General features: G+C 31.5%; 1 protein-coding gene across 1 annotated transcript in view; it reads left to right on the top strand.

Moving 5' to 3' along the window:
* Positions 1-22,819, top strand: part of LOC145268171 (palmitoyltransferase ZDHHC8-like) — a 110,899-nt gene that overhangs the window by 15,366 nt on the left and 72,714 nt on the right. The window contains exon 2 of the mRNA XM_080123382.1: positions 4,134-4,255. Within this exon, the coding sequence (XP_079979508.1) occupies positions 4,134-4,255 (122 nt within the window). The remainder of the gene's footprint in view (positions 1-4,133; positions 4,256-22,819) is intronic.

The raw sequence follows: 22,819 nt of genomic DNA, 5'->3' as shown, positions 1-22,819 counted from the left end.
TTTCCATGTCCTAATGTTTAAAAGCATTTGGAAAACTTTCAAGTAAGTCTCCTAGCTAGAAGTTAGAATTCAATTCTTATTACAGACAATAACACAAATTAACAGAATAAGAATAAAAATCTACTCCCTACGGGATTAAATAAATGGCTCGGTCTTAAATTCCTTCCAATTACCCATGTTAAGAAGGTCAAAGGTTACATTAGGCAAAACATAAATACAGCATCAGATTGAAAATGGTAAAATCTGAATAATCCAAATTTAAATTTGTTCTGTACAGTTCTTTTCACCAGTTTTATATTCAAATATGATATCTATTTGCCACGTATGAAATTCTTGTTTACTCTAAAGAACTGCACGCCTGTGGAACTGTCTTCCGTTTTCCTGCTTTCCAGCAGGCTACAATCTGATTGTCTTCAAGTCCAGCATAAACAAGTTGTTGATGAGCTGTTCCACTTTAACAAATTTACCAAATTTCCATTACTAACAATTACTATATTGTCCAATTGACTACTGTATACTCCTAACCCATATCCTCGAGTGGTCTCCGGACCTTGATGAGTGGTGATTCCTATGTAAAAAGAAAAAAAGGTTCATGAAATTCAGTGTCTAAAAACGATCAAATGTCTGCTTTAAAAATTATTGCTTTCTATTGTAGACTATTTTAATAAAAAACATTTTTATGTTACTTGTACGATGCCATCTTGACAATCAGTCCGACAGTGGCTTTGTTGCTGTCTGGCTGAGATATCATTCTGTTCGGTCTTAGATCTATCATCTCTCCGAGAAGTGATTACTTTATTGATACTTGCCCGATGGTGCCTTTCCTGGGAATGCTGACATACCAGAGAGCACTTAGCCTTGTATGTTGGCATTTCAAAACCTGACTTGACATTGTGTCTAACCTATTGTCGAGGTAAATAAGTTATACTTTTCTTTTCTTCATTAGTTTGTAATCAGTAAATGTAATTATACATCTCTAGTTATATTAAAATTCCTTATTGAAAAGTCTTTCAAATAGATTCAAGTTTTAAGTTATAAATTTTAACTAAAAAAATATCTTTTAACCAACTTTTTATATACTTATGCAGATCAGTCTCTGCGATTGCTCATATTGGTTTGGTAAAATCTAGTAAGAAATGAACAAAATCACTTGGGCTGATGAGAGAAGCAAGATAATGAATAGCAGTTATAATTTAGATCATGATGAGATACAGCTCAGGAGATGTCTCATTTGGAATGCAACTGTGGTTGTTTTGATAATTTCAAGGTTGGCAGGAGTTCTGCTGGTTTAAGGAATGTGAAGAAAAATAATTTTCTAAATTATACTCCCTGGTAGAGAATGTGGTGGGGTTAAGATAGACTTTTATTCCCTCAAGCAGAGGCTGCAAAGCGGACTATGTAAAGCTGTGTGTGTAAAAAGATTGTTAGCATTTGTTGAATGAGGTGACGTCTCCAAATGGCTTTTGCATTTTGAGGTCAGCAAAAATGAAACTCTGGTTCCTAAAACAGAAAATGAAAAGTACCCTTACTGTTTTATTTCAGTTTTAGTTTTTTTACTGTTATATTTAGTGACATTTGAATCTTTATCCTTTTTGTGAATTGTTGTTTTATAGCTACTACTATATAAAAGTAATATCATTGATAAGTGTGTGTGTGAGAGAGAGAGAGTTCCTTCCTCATAGGTTTTGAAATGGCTGAGTCTATCTTTTGCAAATTTCACACAAAGCCAACTTATATGTCTGGCAGTGTTCTTAGATATGTTTTGTGCAGAAATTCATCTGAGTATTGAAAATCAAAAAAATCTGATCCTAAAGTTTTTTTCTTATAGATAAAAAAGAATTTTTACATGTTACACCGATAAGGGAAATAATAAAATCTTAGCAAATCATTTCTTTCTAAAAAAACAATTATTGACATCTGAATATATGGCTCAGTAGTAGAACATTCGACTACAGATTGAATGATCCCCTGTCCAGCTTGGGTGTACCTTACCATTTTATCTTAATTTTTTTCTTATGAGTTCAATTTATGATGAAAGAAGAGGTACTATTTCAAATCGCCACAAATCATTTATTATTCATTTACATATTTTAAAAGTAAACATTAATCAGGAGTAACGTTTCCAGAACATTTATCGTTTAGCTCAAATATCAGCCGATGTGATATTGCAAACAAACACAGATGGAATTTGATGAACAACATTGTCATTATTTTTTTAATTTTTTATGCGAATTAGTCCATCAGGTAAATTATTCCTTATAAGAGGATTGATTCTATAATATATACAAAATTTGTATAAATTAAAATATTATGTTTAAGCATTTTGTATGACCGGGAAATGCCGGGCTTCTAGTTAGTGTGTGTGTGTGTGTGTGTGTGTGTGTGTGTGTGTATATATATATATATGTGTGTGTGTGTGTGTATATGTAATTATAGTATTATACTGTTATTTTAAAAAAAATGTCTCCTTGAATTTCCAAAACAATGAATAAAATGTCTGAAATGTCCAATTTAAAAAAACACAAAAACTCTCCACATGACTGAAATTTTAAAATATGAAAACAAAAAATAACATATTTACATACTCCAGAGATCTTTGCCACATGCTTGTAAACAACATTCTGCAATTCTGATACTTACCATTATCTTAGACCAGTTTTCAGCTTTCAGAAGCGACATGTCTGTCTAAATCCTTATCTGGTCAGCTATCTCTTTAGGAGTTGCCTTCTTTATCTTTCTTGAATAACATTTTCTTGGTATAATTTCTTTACAAAGCTGAGGTCTGGTAGCCATGTAACATATCCAAACAGTGTTAATCTTTTTTTTCATTTTTTTTATAGCCCTGTTAATATTAGATCTCTTTTTGATATCTGCATTTCTTAGTCTATCACACAGTTACTCCAAGGATGGTTCTTTGCCATTTCATTTCAAAGACATTGAGCAACCTTTCATTCTTGATGATGCTACTAAAAATATTGGCTTCCTCACCTAAAATGCACCAAGCATTGATGTTTTTTTTTTCTTTCCTTTTGCAAAACTTAATTATGTTATGCAAAGCTAAGTGCAAAACTAATTCTCTTAGTACAAGCAAACCCAACACCATGAACAAAGTTTGCAGATATAAAGAACAAAGTATAAATCTTTGACCAAAACTACTAGATTCAGCATTAAATAACCCAAAAAGAATTGATATGCCATAAAACAAAACAATCAAACCTTTCGTCCTCTGCCAGTATAATCCATATTTTAGTTATATTTCAAGAATCCGGGTTTCATTTTGTGTGTTTACCTTTCTACATAAATCTTTATAAAATAACTTAAAAAAAAAACAGTTAATCATTTTAATACACAAGCATTTGCTAGAAAATTAAGATAAAAAAATGACTATTTGGCAGTTTAAAGAGTTTTAAATTCCTATCACCATTTGAAGGCTCAGAGTAATTTGCTTTTTTTTTGTCTATTATTAACAAACGATCAAATTGACTTGTTTATAAAGATACAAATTCATTCAGGTGGATTTTTTTACATTTTTTTTTTTTTTTTTTAGAATTTTTAAAATTCATTGATTTCACTATTGCATTTTTCATTTCAATTAATATTCAATTGACAAAGTTAAATTGATGTGAAAAATATGTATCACCTTGCTGGTTCTTGTCCAGAATTCACAAAAATTAACAAAAAATCTGTATGATGTATGAACTTGTGACAAAATGAAAATAGATTTAAAAACTGTAAACAAAATGTAAATTAAGTAGATTTATTTTTAATAACTGAGTAACTGAGGAGCGACTGTCTCGGATCACTTTTTTTCTTTAAAACAATCTTAACAAAAGGGAGATAACTCAATTAAAACTTGGAAGATTTTTAGTTTAATGTCTATACATTTCCATTAATCACTTAAAAATGATTTTATTTATAAAACTAAAACTACTTGATCAATTTACGTGATTTTTGGAATGCTATTTTCTTTTCATCATGGATACATACATCATACAGATTTTTCTTTTATTTTTGTTTATTAATATAGGAAGAATTCTGGACAAATAAGTGTACATTTAAAAAAAATTTTTTTTTTTTTTACCTCTCTTATTCTGGTAATATACTTAATTTTATTTTCGTATTTCATATTGCAGAGTCCCAGACCACCTTGAAAAATATTCCATTGCTATCCCAATTTATCAGGGAATATTATCCTTATTTGTGGTTGCAAATTTTGCCTTGGCAACTTTTATGGATCCAGGTGTCTATCCAAGAGGTAAATATTTAAACATTTTTTACCTCAGGAAAGTTATTGTTCACACACACATTGTCAAAATAAAAATGTTATTTAAAAGCTGCTTGTTAGATAGCTTTTGAGATCTAACAGCAATGATGGAGTTTATGAGTGTAAATATTTGAATTAATTTCTCTACATTTTTTTTTCCAATTTATTTTATCACATTAAGGCAATTTGTTAGACAACTATGACTTGATTAATTAAATTTGGTTTAAAACTGTAACATTAAATAAATTCAACATTTCTATCCCGTCGCGGTTGACCTGACGAGGGCCAAAGGAGTGATTGGCCGAAGCATTGTGAAAGCAACAGCTGGAAGATGAGGATAATGGTTCAAAAAATTAAATAATGATACAATTTACTCTTGTTTGTATGTAACGATAACGTTACAAACGTTTGATACATGTTTGTGATTTTATTTATTGTATTTCCATGTTTTTCCTGTTTATCATTATAATTTTCTTGTAGCGGTTTAACGTTTTGCGATTCGTTGAATTTCTTGAAATCTTTTTTAAAGAAAACCAATTTAAAAAGAAAAAATTGCATATTTCTGTATTAAACCTTTTATTATTTTAAAATTTGGTCTTTGCTCCTTTTATTGAAAAAAAAATAATTAGGATTGAAATTACATTTTTCAAGTACCATTTTCCTGCTTTCCAGCTGACTACAATGTGGTTGTCTTCAAGTCTAACATAAACAAGTTTTTGATGAGCCGTTCCATATAAGTTAACAAATTTACCGAATTTCCATTACTAACCATTACTATATTGTCCAATTGTCTACTGTACACGCGGTAACCCTTATCCTCGAGTGGCCTCTTGGCCTTGATAAGTGGTGATGCTTTGGTAAAAAAAAAAAAAAAATTGAATTTGTTCAAAATTACTTTCTCTGTGACAATTTAAGTGCTTCCAATTCCTTTTCAGTCTCAACACATCACTAATACAGAAACTTGGTCACATTTTTGAAAACATTATTTCACAAGTTTAATTTAAAATTTAGAAAACCGTATGTTATATATAGTGGTGGGACGATTAATCGGAATCGTTAATCATAAGAATCATGTATTTTGGGAGGAATCGGAATCGCATCATAAAAAATACCTTAGATTTACGATTCTTTCACTACGATTCTCTTATAATTTTAAGTTGAACTGTTTGTTTAAAGTGAGATTAATCATTTAAACAATAAAAGGTTTAAGAGAACAATGTGGTAAGTGAATTTAATTTTTTTTTTCTTTTAGAAATTTACATTTCATTAAAATATTCTGCGAATGAAGCAATAAACATTTCTTTTGGAACTTCTTTGCACAAAAAAAAAATCTCAGAAACAGCATTAAGGCTGAGGCAATTTCGAAAGTTCAATAAATAACTTTTATTTAACAATAGAAATAAACAATTACAAAAATTTACTTTTTTATATAGAAATAAAGATGTAAATTAAGACATTAAATAAGAATAAACATTAAAGGAAGATAAGTATATAATTATATAATAGAAATAAATATAGAAATAAACAAAAGGTAAATGTTACTTTGCGCCACAACAGAACACCGACCACTCTAATTTGTTTTTTTAGGGGTATTTGAGGTCTCTGACAATGAATCTGATAATCAAACCTGTCGCAAATTTACCGTTTGCATGGTATGAACCCCTAGACCTTGGAACTATTTTATGACATTTCACTGCCTTCGGTAGTGTTTTTCTTACATGATACGTTCATGTGCAAACGGGCGTATTGGGATGTCTTATATTGCATAGGAATCTTTTAAGCAGTCATTTCAAATCCAATTTTAAAAAAAATGTGGTTTATTTTTTCTTAGGTAGTTTTAATGCTTTTTAATTGATCTAAAATTAGTTTTCACAAGCGGTTTAGAAAAACATAACCACCAAACATATTTTTGTTTTTCGTTCATTTTTGGGGGTGGGGGTATTCAATTATAGGACTTGTGTAGTTTAACAGGTTCTTCTGCAGTTTAATTAACCGCTTTTCCATAAGTAACGCGCCAACATTTACCATTTCACAAAAATTCTGTTTACATTGGGAGGGGGGAGTGTTCTGTTGTAGCGTAAGATAGCATTTACCAAACTAATTTATTTAGATTTAAAAAATAAAATTATTGTTAAATATTTTTTTAAAAGTCAAATAAATAAATAGGAATAATTTGAGACGATTGAATATAAAAGGCTAAAAATTTAATCAAAGATTTAGTTATTTTTAAATTTCATTTAGAAATACGAATATTCTAGAAAGTGGAATAAAAATCAGTTAGCGATTGAAGCTGCAAAAAAAATGCTAAATTTTAAAGAGTTATCGAAGATAAAGAGAAAATAAAACAAAAAAAATGAATATCAAAAGATAAAACATGTTATTCCCCTTGAAATTTGATGTTATTGTATTTTTGCTGAATTAATCATGACTTTTCTTTATATTTTTAATATATAAAATAACTCCTGAAATTGATTTTTATTAATTTCATGGTGCATGTTTAATTCATGGTTAAAATATTTATTTTGACTTTTATCTTCAATGAAAGAAATTTTGCGAAAAAAATCAAATCGTTTTCGAAATTCCCTCAATTGTATTTCCACTTTTTTGCTGTACCAAAGTTTATCACTACACAAAAACTTTCAATTATATAATGGTATATTTCAAAATAACAATTCCACCGGAATCAGAATCTTACTTGGTATCAGAATCGTTAATCAACATTTTCCTGGAATCAGAAAAAATTTAGGAATCGTCCCAACACTAGTTATATAATTTTTTTTATTAAACGATTAAAATGATTTTTTTTTCTGAGATTTTCGTTTTTCTCTTTGTTTTGTTGGTGGTATTAATCCAAGGGTCACCCCTTCATGGAGAGAAAACGGTACATGACTGTTGTTGACAATTGCTGTAAGTCTGAATTGATGTAGGTTGTGTGGTTAGCATGAATACTCTCAAGAGGAGGAGGATAGAATTTGATTTTAATCATTTAAATAAAAAAAACATTCAGTTTTCTAAATTTTCAAATGTCACGAATAATTTTTTATATTTTAATATTTTCTATCGAAATTGCATTAAAAAGAAACTGAACTTAAAAAAATAAATGTCAACTTCTTAAAGCTAAAATATTAAAGAAAACATAAATTTAACAAAACGTGATACGACTTGATTTAGTCTTCCAAAAGGTCATTTGAACTTAGATGATATTGGTTGTTTCTACTTATTTTTTTTAAATGGGAAGGATTTAAAGTCTTAAATTTCTTGTAAAAAAAGAATCTTACTTTATTACTGTTTATTCGAAATATCTATAATTTTTTAAATTTGGTTTAAAATTTGGTTGCATTTGATAATGACAATATAAGTTAATGAAGTTATGGTTATTAATAAGTTTATGATTAATCTAATTTGTTATAAATTAGTTTAACATTTTTTTAATCTATTAGTTTCATATGGCTTAGACTTTTTATGCTCACTTTTGTAATTTGAGATACAAGAGTTTATAGTGGTTGTTTTTTCTTCATATAGAACAGTGTAAATGAGTACATGTAAGAAAGGGATTTTATAATTTTTTTTTTTTTTTTTACAACGGCATCACCACTTATCAAGGCTAAGAAGCCACTCGAGGATAAGGGTTAAAGAGTGTACAGTAGACAATTGGACAATAAAGTAATCGTTAGTAATGGAAATTTGGCAAATTTGTTAACTTATATGGAATGGCTCATCAAAAACTTGTTTATGTTAGACTTGAAGACAACCATATTGTAGTCAGCTGGAAAGCAGGAAAACAAGACAATTCCATAAGTGTGCAATTCTAAGAAAGGAGCTTTGTTCATGGAATCTACGTTTAGGTTTAGGCACAGATAAAGAGTGGGGGAAATTATTGATAGTGTTTTCTGCTAGACGGGTGTTTCTTGTGAAAGTTTGGCGAGTGGGGGGCAGAGAGTGGAGCTCAGTTAAGCACTTGCCATGAAAATAACGATAAAGCAGAGACAAACTCGCAACATCTCTTCTGTCAGAAAGAGATTGCAGGAAAGAGAAAAGGATATCCCCTACGAGGCTACGAAGTCTATTTTGAACTCTATTAAGGCAGGATAAGTCTTTTCTAGTAGCTCCTGCCCAGATGTGGCAACAGTACTCCATCCTTGGATGTACCTGGCTCTTATATAGATAGATCATTGCTGATGCAATTCTCTATCTACTGGATTGATAGAAGGATCTCACCATTTTTCCAGTGGCCTTGGCAACAGATTTAATGTATGTGTTCCATTTCAGATCAGGAGTTAATGTCAAGCCCAGAAGCTTGTCAAAACATGAGGCCTCCCTAAGATGAGAACCATTCATTTCAATTGATGCCAGATGGGGATCAGAGTGTTGATGATGTAAAGATAAAAGCTTAGTTTTAGATGCATTAAAAGTAACCAGCCACCTCTTTCCCCATTGTACCTCTTACTCAAGATCAGAGGAAAGAGAACCGGAGAGAACTTGGTTGTTTACAGTCTTAGATGTGTTACCATAGATAGTAGTGTCATCAGCATAGATGTCTACAAATGATGTAAGGATATGATTTGGAAGATCATTAATGTAGATCAGAAAGAGTGTTGGGCCCAGGATGAACCCCTGAGGGACTCCAGCATTAATACTATGAGCTTCTGATTTTTGCCTATCAACCACTACTCTTATGAACCTATCAGAGAGAAATGATTTAATAATTGAGAAGACATTTCCAGCTATACCATAGCTGGAGATCTTGTGAATCAAACCATTATGCCATGCTCTATCAAAGGCCTTTGATATGTCAAGAGCAATTGCCCTAGAAAGGTAGTCTCTGTTGAAATTCGCTAATCCTATGCAATATAACTGTAAGCACATCTGCTGTTGATCTAGCAGAACGGAAACCATACTGCTGGTCACTAAGAAGGTTATTTTTGCTGAGATGGTTAATTACTTTTAGCAGATTCCAGCAACTTACTCATGATGCACAGGAGACTTATTGGCCTGTACTGAGAGAGATGAGCGATCACCTGAATTCTTAAATACAGGGCATACTGATGAGATTTTCCAGGGTGATGGGAAGCAATTAAAAACTATTTAAATACTGTCTTAGTGTTTAAATAGTTTTTTTAAGTATGGGCGCTAGTTCTGGTTGAAGTTTTTGAGTACTACAATTGGAATACCATCAGGGCCAGTTGCTTTATTGGAATCAAGGTTTTTGATTAGCTTGGCAACATCACATAGATATTTGTATATCACATAATGTGTTTTCTGATACGGGAGGAAATATTGAAATTAGAAAATTTATGTTTAGCTTGATTGATTTTAAAAATAGAATTCTTTTCAAAAGGGTCTTATCATTTGTGTATTTAGTCGTTATCAACTGCAATGAGAATATTGATAATATAGCATGCATAGATTGAATTTTATAATCATTATGGCAGATCTTATTGTACTTTAGGATTAAGCCAAAAGAAAATTAGATATGTTCAGTCATTGAACTGACTTAAACACATCCAAACTTCATCGATTTGATATCTTTTTTTATAGTTATAAAATAGTACTTTAGTTGTGCAAATTAATTTTAAGTATTTTATGGTTAATTTTTAAGTAGAGGGAGGGATAGGTCATTGTATATATTATAGATAATTGTTTCTTTTATGGTATGTTAATGGAATAGGCTTTCTAGTTAAAATGCAGCAATGATTTGATTGTACATTTCAATTTTTAGGAGTTGTAGAATTTATTTGGAAAATAACTTTTTTCATAAAAGTAGTGTAGTTCCTTTATCTTTTCCTTTGCTAGAGAATTCTTTTTTTTTTATTTCCAAAATAGTTTAGGGGGGGGGGGACAATTTTCTATACAAATTTTACAAACTAATCACCCACTTTATGACCATCACCAATTTAACCAAATTATTTTTGGTCAACACTGGAATATTTTGGAAACTTTTATATTTGAATCTCATCATGATCAAGTACTTTGCAATGATACTCCACCTTTCCATATCTCAAATATGTGTTGATCTTTGCCTGAATAAAATAATCTTTACTTCAGAATTTTTAGGATGACTATCGAGCAATTGGATTATTCAAATTACTCTTGAACGTTCTTAGGTTTTGCTCAATGTAACCAACTTTTTTCAGGTGTGTCTTGTCAAACTCGGAATCTTTGAAATTTTTAACAGAACCTTTTAATTCACCGAGGTAGTTTGCTCTTGTTCCATCAGCCACGATCGGATAGATTTACATTTTTATTCTTAGTATTGTTTGTATTAAGTATTGAGCCTCTAACTTCCAGAAGACTCGTTAAAAAAGATTATACTTAGCATTTTTATCTATTGTGCTACAAGTTCTTGTATAGATTCCGAGTTTTACATCTGAAGAAGTTTGAAGGTTATATTGGTTCAAACGTTGAGAATAACATCAAAGATGAGAACAGTAGTCCAAATAATATGAAATAATGTTTTTATGATTTAACTTTGGGTACGTTATAAATACCACATTTATTCCATTGTGTTGGAAGAAAGTACATAAAAACTGATTAGATTTTAAACTACTTTTATGTCAAGATAAGTCCAGTTGTTTCTTTTTTAAGAAAAATGCAGGGAATTTGGAAAATATAAAATCACATTCACAAACTTTTAATAAATGATCTGTATGTAACCTTTTGTTGCAAAACTGGATTTTCTACACCTCCTTCCTCCCAATAAAAATCCCCACTCTACATAATACTAAATCAAAACCTATTTCCTTTTTTTATCACACGAAAGCCTTTTGATGAATTACTTGTCCGACAAGAAAGATGAGTAACTTTGACGAAAATATTTATACCTGCTCAGCATATCTTCTACAGAAAAAACCAAATCAATTTTATGTTGTCATATCTAACAAGGAAGCAGATGGCAGTAAAAGAAAGGCAAATACCAAATGTTCAATATATTCGCTATTCTTGCATCTATATTTCATTACTCGTTAGTACTTTCTGCAAATGACTCTGCAAAACACGACAAATTATTCCAAGTTACCAAAATTTAACAAATTTTGTCATTTACATAAAACTAGGAGGCACACTTTTTGTTTTTCCCCCAGAATGAATTACGAACCCGTGTACAACTGATCCTTGTATTAGCATTTGTTTTTCAATTCTATGCTAATTTATTATACCTGCTTCTTGAGCTGTGTAGATTTAATACCTGAATATATCAGTTTCCATCTTTATCTAGCTTCTGCTACTTTATAGCAAGTACAAAGAAAAAGATTTGATATTTTGTGGAAAAAAATTTGTAGCTTAATATTTGCAGGAGAATAACTACAATGAATGTATTTACATATTTTGGTGCTTGTTAAGATATAGTCGGTGCATCGATTTTTTTTTTTTTTTTTTTTTTAATATATGGTTTTAAGCAAAAACAACAGTACTTATTTAATTCTCATGTTGAAAATAGTAATATGTCCAAAAATTACGAAAATTCATCAAGTAGAACTGCTATTGTGTTTTAATAAAAAAAATATCTGTTTGAAACAAAATGTAAACCAAACTAAAAATAATTTTCTAAATTTTTTGTAATTTTTGGATATATTACTATTTTCTACATAATGATTAAGTAGCATTGTTTTTGCTTAAAACCACATTTTTTTTTTAATCAATTTGTCAACTCTTTCTTAAACATGCATCTTTTATTTATTGAAAAACATTGTTTTTAAAGCAAGAATTTATTTTGTGTTAATGCTGCCTTTATACCTACCTTTTTTTTATTATCAAAAAAGGTCACATAGCTTCTTTTTAAATTTATAAAACATATTCAGTTAAAAAAAGTTTTGTTTTTTTTAAACTCTGACAGATGAGATTCTAACTCTGGTACTGACATTGTAAAAACTACTGCCTTACTAATGTGTACTTTGGTTAAAAAAAAACAAAAAACAAATATACGATCACACGTTTCCATTTGCATATAACTTCAGAAAACACAAACTTTTTAATAGTACATAATTTTTTCATGTGATAAATTTTAAGCTTTGCTGTTTATATCCTGTGTAGTTACAGACCCTGTAATATAATTGTAAAACCCAGTGATATTTGATGCTGCCACCACTGGTTTCCTCTTAAAATTTTACTTGAAAAGTTGTTTGATCTTAGTATAAGTCTTTATTTTCAATTGTATTTCTAAACAAGGAGGAGGTGACACTACATGCACTTAGAGAATTGCTATTTCTTATATCTCTTTTATGTTCATTGAGCCTTTTTTCTAATTTACACTGCATTTCACCAACATATCTATGATGGCAATTTTAGCAAGGAACAATGGAAATGGCCTGCATTGGAAACTGGTTTGTTTTGGAGATGTTTTGTTGTTTTTAATATTTGTCTTATAGTTTGTGATGTGGTTTGTATGATTGGAATTCCTAGTTCGTTTAGTGTTGCAAATTATTATATTATTGGTGTGTGTAGGTAAAAGATGTCTGTTTAGAAGATGTCTGGTGTATATTATTTTTGTTTATTTATCCTGGAAAATATTTGTGTGGATTTTCACTTAGCATTTAATATGAAATATGTGAGATATTGCAAGGTTTGTTTGTGAGGTATTTGAATTCTTCGTCCAGATATTCTGGACTGCATATTCTGAATGCATGTAGAAAGCAACCAATTATCATGTTTTTATTTTGTTATCGTGTAAGTAGAAATGTATGTAATCCTTTTTGTGTGTAGTTTTGCAGTGAACTTTGAAGGATAGTTTATCATTGGATTTTATAACAAGTATGTCTAGAAAAGGTAAAAATTGTTTTCTGTTTTATAGGTGAACTTTATGGAGGGTTCGACTGCGTCTTTAATGTTATCTATATGCATGTTTTCAGGAATTTAGATTACCTCCAAACACAGTATATTTTAGATACATTGACAACATTTTAATTTTTCATCTTCAAAACATGTACATAGATAACATTAAAGGCAAATTAGACTCCATCAAACCTTATAAATCTGTCCCCTAATATACAGTAGCTTATGTTTTAATGACATTTGGGGGTGAATACAAAAGTAAAAAAAAAAGAATTTTTGAAGCCTTTTTTAAGAAATCTGTTCTCCAGTAGGACATAATTTGATATATCTATTTTGCCATAAAATGAACCTTTAAAATAATGGTAATTCGTCTTTGAAGTAAAATGTCTCCTTCCATTTTTATGGAAGTGGAGATACCGTCATATTGTATCATAATTATTCAAAATGAAACGTAATTATCTAAGAATTTTGGTAAATGTAGTTTCAAAATATATCTGGTTATGAAAAAAGCCCTTATAAGAGTCTTTTTTTTTTTTTTTTTTTTTTTTTTTTTTCATATTTTTGTTCCAGGGATGTAATTGAAGACCTTCCTAGAACCCAGAGATTTTTAATAGAAAAAGATTGCAAAAATGCTAAATAACACTTGAGGTGCATAAAGAACTAGTGTTTCTCAAGGATTGGAAAGTAATGAATTTTGACATTATTTAAGAAAAAACAAAAAATATCATTAATTCTGTTCTTGTTGGCCTCCAAAAGGACGAATGTAGAAAACAAATGCTTATATGAACAGACTAAACCTATGATGATATGCATTCACATTAGACTAGTGTTGGGACGATTCCTAAATTTTTTCCGATTCTAGGAAAATGTTGAATCACGATTCTGATACCAAGTACGATTCCGATTTCTGTGGAATTGTTGTTTTGAAATATATTATTATATAATCAAAAGTTTTTGTGTAACGAAAATATTTGGTACAGCGAAAAAGTGGAAATACAATTAAGGGAATTTCGAAAACGATTTGATTTTTTTCGCAAAATTTCTTTCATCTATATATATAAAAGCGAAAATTTATGTATGTTTGTGTGTCTGCTAAAAACTTTTGACCGACGGAACAAAAATTCACAAACTTGGTATCATATTAAAGCCCCACCCTCCGGACGACAAATATCGAAAAATTAGCCCAAAAGGACCATCAGAAGTGCGTCAACTGACCCCCTCGCTAGTTAAAGATAAAAGTCAAAATAAATATTTTAACCATGAATTAAACATGCACCATGAAATTAATAAAAATCAATTTTAGGAGTTATTTTATATATTAAAAAATATAAAGAAAAGTCATGATTAATTCAGCAAAAATACAATAACATCAAATTTCAAGGGGAATAACAATTAACATGTTTTATCTTTTTGATATTCATTTTTTTGTTTTATTTTCTCTTTATCTTTGATAACTCTTTAAAATTTAGCATTTTTTTTGCAGCTTCAATCGCTAATTGATTTTTATTCCACTTTATAGAATATTATTTCTAAATGAAATTTAAAAATAACTAAATCTTTGATTAAATTTTTAGCCTTTTATATTCAATAGTCTCAGAGTATTGCGATTTATTTGACTTTTTAAAAAATATTTTTAATATTTTTTTAAATCTAAATAAATTGGTTTATTTCTATTTATTTCTATTATATAATTATATACTTATCGTCCTTTAATGTTTATTCTTATTTAATGTCTTAATTTACCTTTTTATTTCTATATAAAAAAGTAAATTTTTGGTAACTGCTTATTTCTATTGTAAAAGAAAAGTTATTTATTGAACTTTCGAAATCGCCTCCGCCTTAATGCTGTTTCTGACAACCTTTTCATTTTTTGTTAGGGGTTGGGAAACCTTTACCTATGCTCACATCATGACTGTGATACCAGGTATCGGTGAATGTCGACCAAGCCTCTACAGTCCTTTAGTTGAATGACTCTGAGTGATTAGTTAGTTTGCAAAGTTAGGATTCAAAGGATATTTTTTAAAAGGTTAAACTTCTTTCCTTTTTTTTATAAATTTTTCACATTTTTTTATTCTTGTACAAAGAAGTTCCAAAAGAAATGTTTAGTTGCTTATATCAGACAATTGCTATTCATTGGGACACTCCCCTTTTTATAGGGAGCTGGTTTCCCCCTCCCCAGCATCTTGGGGAAAACAAACAGCCAAAGTTGAAAAGAAAACAAAAAAAACAGCCTCGCAGTGAAAGCTGACTGCAGGATATATTTGACCTCATTATCATTAAAATCGTGCATTTAAGTTAAATTAAATCACATTTCTGTTACTCTGCCATGGTGGGTGAGTTGGTTACATGTTAGGATTTTTTTTCCACCTTCGCCTCAAGGTTCCAGGTTCGATCCTATCTACCAAAACTTTTTTTCTTTTACACAGGCGACGCCGGGCAGTTTTTTTTTTTTTTTTTTTTCCCCTCCCCAAACCACACACCTCCAAACACCCGGGCAATGTCGGGCACTCTCGCTAGTGGCTTAATAAAGAGGGGGAAAATTGTCTGAAAAATGATATTTCAGCTTTGTGTATGTGTCTTGTGTAGATTCTAACTTTTAGCTGCACACACACACACACACACAATTGCACTTTATATTATAGAAGATTAATTAAGCTACTTTACGACTAGTGCTACTAGTTGTTACATCACACTAACAATTGTAATCTTGTTAATTTTTAGATTTTGATGACTGCGACGTTGAAAAGGAATGATTAATCTGGTGAGCATTAAGATGGATTATGGCGTTTCCCAAAATGAGAATTACTTAAGAGATGCCCAAACAGTTTAGACTTTTTTATGCTTGTTAGTCAAGGCCTTAGAAAAGATCAGCCAATACAGTATGTGGTCTGCTGCTAACAGATCAGGCTGATCTGAAGATATCGGCTTCCTAGCTTAAATGCATCAAACATTGATTTTTTTTTCTTTTCTTTGCAAAACTCAATCCTGTTCTGCAAAGCTAAAAACAATTTTTCTCTACTAAACAACCAAACTAAACACCATGAAAAAATATTTGGAGATATCAAGAACTTGAAGCATAAAAACTTTTCCAAAATGATTGAACCTGAAAAGAGTTTATGTCATAAATATTTGAATATATAAAAAACGAGTGAAATAGAACTGCGGCGCTAACCTTAATGCAGATTTAACCGGCTTCCTCTAAAGGAAGAAATTTCATTGGCGTGTGAAATTCATAAGCTGCCCCCAGTTGCAGGTATATCTCCCATTAGGAGAGGCTAGCCTGGGTGCCTGGCGTTGCATGGGTGTTTGTAGGTGTGTTGAGCTGTGCTAAAAAAAAAAAAAAAATTGTAGTAGGCGGGCAGGCTCGAACCCGTGATGCGAAGGCGGAAAAGAAAGTGGAGGTGTGTAAGGGTGTTGGGTGAGCAAAAAAAAAAGGGGGGGAAAATTGCGAGCGTAAAAAAAAAGGTGGTAGTAGGCAGGAAAGCTCGAACCCCTACTGTTATAGATGAAAAGAAAGTGAAAAAAACTAACCCGTTAGCTGTTGAACCCATCGCCAAACCGGAAATAACGTAAGTTTAAATTAAGGCTAGACAATCAAAAAGAGGGGATGATTTTTTAAAATATTGGTGAAACAAGCGACCCCTCCATCCTATAGAAAAGTGCCCAGTTGAGGGCAAAGGAATGAATGTTTTTGACCAATTTTTCAATATTTGTTGTCTGAAGGGTCGAACTTCAAAATAATACCAATCTCATAAAAATTCGTTGCCTCTGTCAAAAGTTTTTGCGAGACATACAAACATTCATAAATACATTCAAACAGACAGGTGAGATTTATATTATAGACTAGTGGGGGTACTCGGCGTTGCCCGGGTGTTTGGAGGTGTAAAAGAAAAAGTTTTAGTAGGAAGGTAGGATTGGACCCCGAAGCCTTGACGCGAAGGTGGAAACAAAAGGGAAAAAAAGCCAGGCACCTAACCATCTCAGCCACGAGGGGAGAGGAATTGATAAGCGTGTTAAGTTAAGGTTTACAGGATCAAGGAAGTGCTGTGATGTTTGACCTAGTTTTGCGCTGCAAGCCAGTTACTGTTTCCCATGCCTCATCATTCGCTTTTCAAAGACGCAGTAAGCTGGTAAAAGTTGGGCAAATTAAATACACACACAACCCCGCCCTTAAGTTGTAGATATTACGATTTAGACGTGATATAAAAAGTTTTAAGGGGCGAGCCGACCGAGAAGGCAGACGAAAAAAGCCTTTTGCAGACATACACAAAAAGCGAACATACATACATACACACATTTTCGCTTTTTTTATATATATATATATATATATATATATATATATAGATGACGTTAGGTTTTTGCAACTGTTGTAGGGAGGTGTCGACTTCTCCCTACATACAGCACCTGGTATTCGCAAATTGGTCACCCATCTGGTACTGACTAGGTTCAACATTGCTTAACATCAGTGATCTAATGAGAACAGGCATGTCCATGTGATTATGCTAAATACGAATATATAAAGAACTTGAAACATGGTAACTTTTTCTAAAATTACTAGATTCAGTATTAAATAACCCAAAAAGAGTTGATATGTCACAAAACAACCAAACCAAAACCGTATGTGGACATTATGATGAATACTTGTCTTAGCACTGGTGAAATTAATTTCTTGAACTGAACAGTTTGTCCTTTTATGAAGATTAACATATCACACAAAAACTAAACTTATGTCTAGAATCCTTTATTGAATTTTTTCCAAACTCTATTGTATCTTAATTCTAGAAAATTTAAATTTAATGCTTAAACTTTTTTAAAAAATTTTTTACACAGTGGTCACCACTTATCAAGGCCCGGAAGCCACTCAGGGATAAGGGTTATTGCAAGTACATTACGTTAGTGTGGAGATTTGATGAAGTGTTTACTTAAGGGGGCGGTTCATTAGGAATTTGTTAACGTTGGACTTGAAGACATCCAAGTTGTAGTCAGGTGGGAAGCAGGCAGACGGAACAGTTCTACAGGCGTGCAGTTCTAAGACTTCTAAGTTCTAAAACTTAAGCATCAACTTTAATGCATATCTGAAATATTTTAAAATGGGAGATTGTGCTACCCCTTAAAATATTCCTAACTTTAGGAAATATCTATTGTTAGTTTTACAATCTGAAGCATCTGAATTTTCATCCCCCTTTTTTATCTCTTTTATCTGGTATAATCATGTTGACACCAATTCTCGTTAGATCACCAAAGTTATGTTGAGCTTGGTTAGTAGATTATGGGTGACCATTTGGGAATAATAAGCATTGTATGTAGCAGAACATTTGCATCTCTTAGCAAAAAAATTGCAAAATCCTCATGTCATCTCCTCTCACTGTGATATATATGCGAGTGGGGATTGTTTGTGAATTTCATATTCCTATGAAACTTCCTCTTGTGGAGGAGGATGGTTCAACCTGCCTAATGCTGCTAGTTATTATAAATATTTTGTCTTTATAAAATAATAAATGTTTATATACATGTAAATTATTCACTCTAAAATAAGTTGACCAATAATTATACACTCTCCTAGTACATGGCAAGTCAGCTACATTGAAATGTCTATTCCATTCACAAATTCACCAATTACACGAATTTTACATTTGAAAATCCTCTTTATGATAGTGTCCACTGAAATATACAACTAATTTAAGAAAATTACACTTTCATTTGACATGAGAGAAGCAATGGATTACACACACACACACACACACACACACACACACACACACACACACACACACACACACACACACACACTATACTCCTATAAATTTTTATTTGTGTATTAATATTCAAAGTAAAAATCCTTTTTTTGCTGTTTATTTAAAAAGAAAACACAACTTTGTTGTATATGGGTCGTGGAATTGCATTGATCTGCAGAAGTTCTAGCTAATTTGCATATTCTTTTAAACATCCATTTTAATTAATTCCCTATTAGTTTTTTTGGTTTTGTTATGGGATGATTATCTTTAGTAAACTATTACGTGTAATTATATGCATGCAGAAATTCTACATGATTTATATTTGCATAATAGTTGTAAAATTTTTAAAGTAAACACAAACCTCTTTCTATATATATTTATGTATACGTATATATATGTTTAAAAAATTTTGCCTGCCAAATCCTCTGTCAGTTTTTGGTCTAAAAGTATGAAACTTAATATATAGGGTATTTGAACCAATGCAAAAACTTTATATTTGGGCTTTAGTTGGGGAGAAAATTGGTGCAAAAGTGTGAAAATTAAAGAAATGGAATCTGCCAGGTAATGGTCAAATGACGGCATTACGCATATGCATGCATTATGTAATAACTATTGGTTGATGGTTGCAGCAAAAGTGTCTTCATAGCTGAGGCATTAATATTAAAGAAAAAAATAAATCAGAAGCTAAATGTTGGTTTCGATTCTCTGTGAAGTCATTTTTTAATTTTTTTTTTTATTTTAATTTTATAGATCACTAGCGGGGGGGATAACCGGCGTTGTCCAGGTGTTTGTAGGTGTGTGTGTTTTTGGGTAAATGAAAAGAAAAAAAAAAAACGAAGCCTTGATGCGCAGTTGGAAAATAGTAAAATGTGAAAAAAAAACAAAAAAAAAAACAGTGTCGACAGTGGTTTATTTACCGCGAGTCTGTTAGCTTTTTTTTTATACAAAAAAGCTTAATGCACATGCAGCGATGGTAAGCAATAGCTATTCAGCAGTTAACATTTTCTGCGGGATACTTTTTAATGAGGTCAATAAACCGATTTATTTGTTTTGACCTAACTTTGGGGAAAACCAGCTCCCTGTTTATTAGGTGGAGTGTCTTGTCTCGAAATGAAAGCAACCGTCTGATATGAACATAAGCCGACATTGACGTTAAATCACTTTCTAGAGACCACTGGCCGTGGGCCAGTGATTTGAATCGAGTTTAGCTTTTTTATACAGAAAAACGAAAGTAACACGTGCCGATCCGAAAATGTTGAATATTTAACGTTTCAAAGTCGGGCAAATTAAATAGAGAGGCGACCACCGTTGTTAAGTCATAGATATTATCATTTAGGCGCGATATAAAAAGTTTTAAGAAGTTGTAAGGCGACCGATCGGTTCTCTGAAAAAAGCCTTTTGAAGACATGCACAAAACGCGAACATACATACATACACACATTTCCGCTTTTATATATATAGATTACTATATATTGGATCCAATATAATAGTAAATACAAAATCTGTATTAATCAAAATATATTTTATGACCAGGCAATGCAGGGTGGCCTGCTATTGTATGTGTGTGTATATGTATATATATATATATATATATATTTTTTTTTTAACATTACAAACCAACAGAGTATTACCACTTGATCAAGAGGACAGTTTATAAGGCATATGTATACAGATTGATATATTGAAATAAAATCTGCCTAGTTGAAGACATGTGCTGCATGGATAGAAATTATATGAGAATGATTTGATGGATGTGTAATGTGACTTAAACACAAACTTAGATTTGATGAGCTTGGAAGAAGATTGAATCTGGAGAGTATAGGAAGGTGTTTGCAGAAGAGGCAAATTTGATGGAATGGCTATGCTGAAAGAATATGTAAAAAATTGAATTTGTAGATATAAAACAATTCAGTTCACATTGAAGACCAAGAAAAAAACATGGGTGGAAGCGATAAAAACGAATTTGAAAGAAAGGAGGCTAAAGACCTGGCCAGAGATAAGCCAGTTTGCAAGTCAAGTTCTAAATGCTAACAGATGCCAGCATATAAAATGAATGTTAAACCAAGTATGATTATAATGATAGTATCTATATAAATAATTATATTTACTGTACTTATCTGTTTTCTCTGGGAGTTTGTGTGTAGGAATTGTTCAAGTAGCTGATTATTCATAGGAAATTTTAAAAGTAGCTGATAATTCAGAGAAAACCATAATTAAATATCTGATGAGCCATGAAACAGAGATTCATTCAAGCAGTAAATAATTTGTTTTGACATTAAATTATTTGAAAAAGAGTTCATATGCCATAAACCAGCCTAGCTGTTGCTGCTGCTACTACAATAGCAAAGCAATTCGAGTACTTATGCAAAATAGGAACTGCATTATTGTCGGCATATTCCAAGCAGGTTACATGGAACACAGGAAGGCGCCGAAGGAAAACTTTTCTTTTCCAAAAACAATGGTCAATATTCAGAATGCTAGCAAGCAGTTAAAAATTAAGGGGAAGAAGCCAATTATAATTGAAAACTATTATCATAGTAATTTCAATGAAAAAGATTTTTTTACAAGGTGGTCACCACTTATCAAGGCTCGGAAGCCACTCAGGGATAAGGGTTATTGCATGTACAGTATGTTAGTGTTGAGATTTAATAAAGTGTCTACTTAAGGGGGCAGTTCATCAGGAATTTAACATTGGACTTGAAGACATCCAGGTTGTAGTCAGGTGGGAAACAGGCAGACGGAACAGAGTTCCACAGGCGTGCAGTTTTAAGAAAGAAACTTTGTTCATGGAATCTACATTTTGATTTAGGCACAGATAAAGAGTGGGAAAAAATTTTGACAGTGGTTTCAGCTAGACGGGTGTTTATTATGAAAGATTGGCAAGGGGGGACCAGAGATTGGAGACTTGTGCAATTCATTATTTAGAAATCTATTCTTAACAGTGGATGGGGCTTTTTAACTCTTTCAATTAATTTAATAAGAAAAAGATGTCTTTAAAAAAGAATTAAACAAAAGATACAATTTGACAATTGTTGGCTGCTGCGATTTCATTGGTTAAGCATTTTGGTATCTTCTGACAGTTTGTTATCTACCCGGAATATGCAGACAATAATGTAGTCCCTATTTTGCATATCAAAATTCCTAAGTCACTTTTTAATTGGCTCTCTTTCTCTGTTTCACTCTCTGGCTTCTTTGTCTCTCCTTTTGTTTTCATTTTCTCCAAACATTAAACTCATAAAAAAATACATGTCTAAATTTGCCCTCCCTTCACAACTGATATGTGCATATATATATATATATATATATATATATGTGCACATTCATATAAATATATAAACAGTTTTTCTTGGTCCAGATTGAGGTTCTTTGGTATAGGGGATTCATGTGAAAAGAGCAATATTGTAGTTGACCATTACCCTGTGTGTTTTGCTAATATAGTAACATAGTTATGAAAATAAACATTTATTACTTTAAAGTAATCTCTCTTGGCCATGTGTTGTAGTTTTAGCAAGCAATTTACCATCTTAGCGATATTCTAGGACATCTTCAAAAGAATTTTGTAAGCTACCATTAAATTACATTTTTTCTTATATAATATAGTTATGAAAACATTACTGAAAAATATATATATATGACCAAGTGATCCTCTGATCTTGATCCCGTTGTACAATGGGGAAAGGCTTTGTGGCCTTGTGGGAGATGTCCTTTTCTCTTCGCTGCAACTTCTTTCTCACAGAAGAGATGTTGCGAGTTTGTCTCTGCTTTATCGTTATTTTCATGGAAAGTGTTCGACTGAGCTTCAGTCTATGGTCCTCCCGCCTCGCCAAACTTTCACAAGGAACACTCGTCTAGCTGAAAACACTATCAATAATTCCCTCCACTCTTTATCTGTGCCTAAACCTAAACGTAGATTCCATGATCAAAGCTTTTTTTCTTAGAACTGCACGCCTGTGGAATTGTCTTCCGTTTTCCTGCTTTCCAGCTGTCTATAATATGGTTGCCTTCAAGTCCAACGTAAACAAGTTTCTGATGAGCCGTTCCACTTAAGTTAACA

Source organism: Euprymna scolopes, chromosome 43 (genome assembly GCF_053919585.1).
Source record: "Euprymna scolopes isolate OS-2025 chromosome 43, ASM5391958v1, whole genome shotgun sequence".
Taxonomy (NCBI): domain Eukaryota; kingdom Metazoa; phylum Mollusca; class Cephalopoda; order Sepiida; family Sepiolidae; genus Euprymna; species Euprymna scolopes.
Note: the sequence above shows the minus strand (reverse complement) of the source record. Positions and strands in the feature narration are given on the sequence as shown.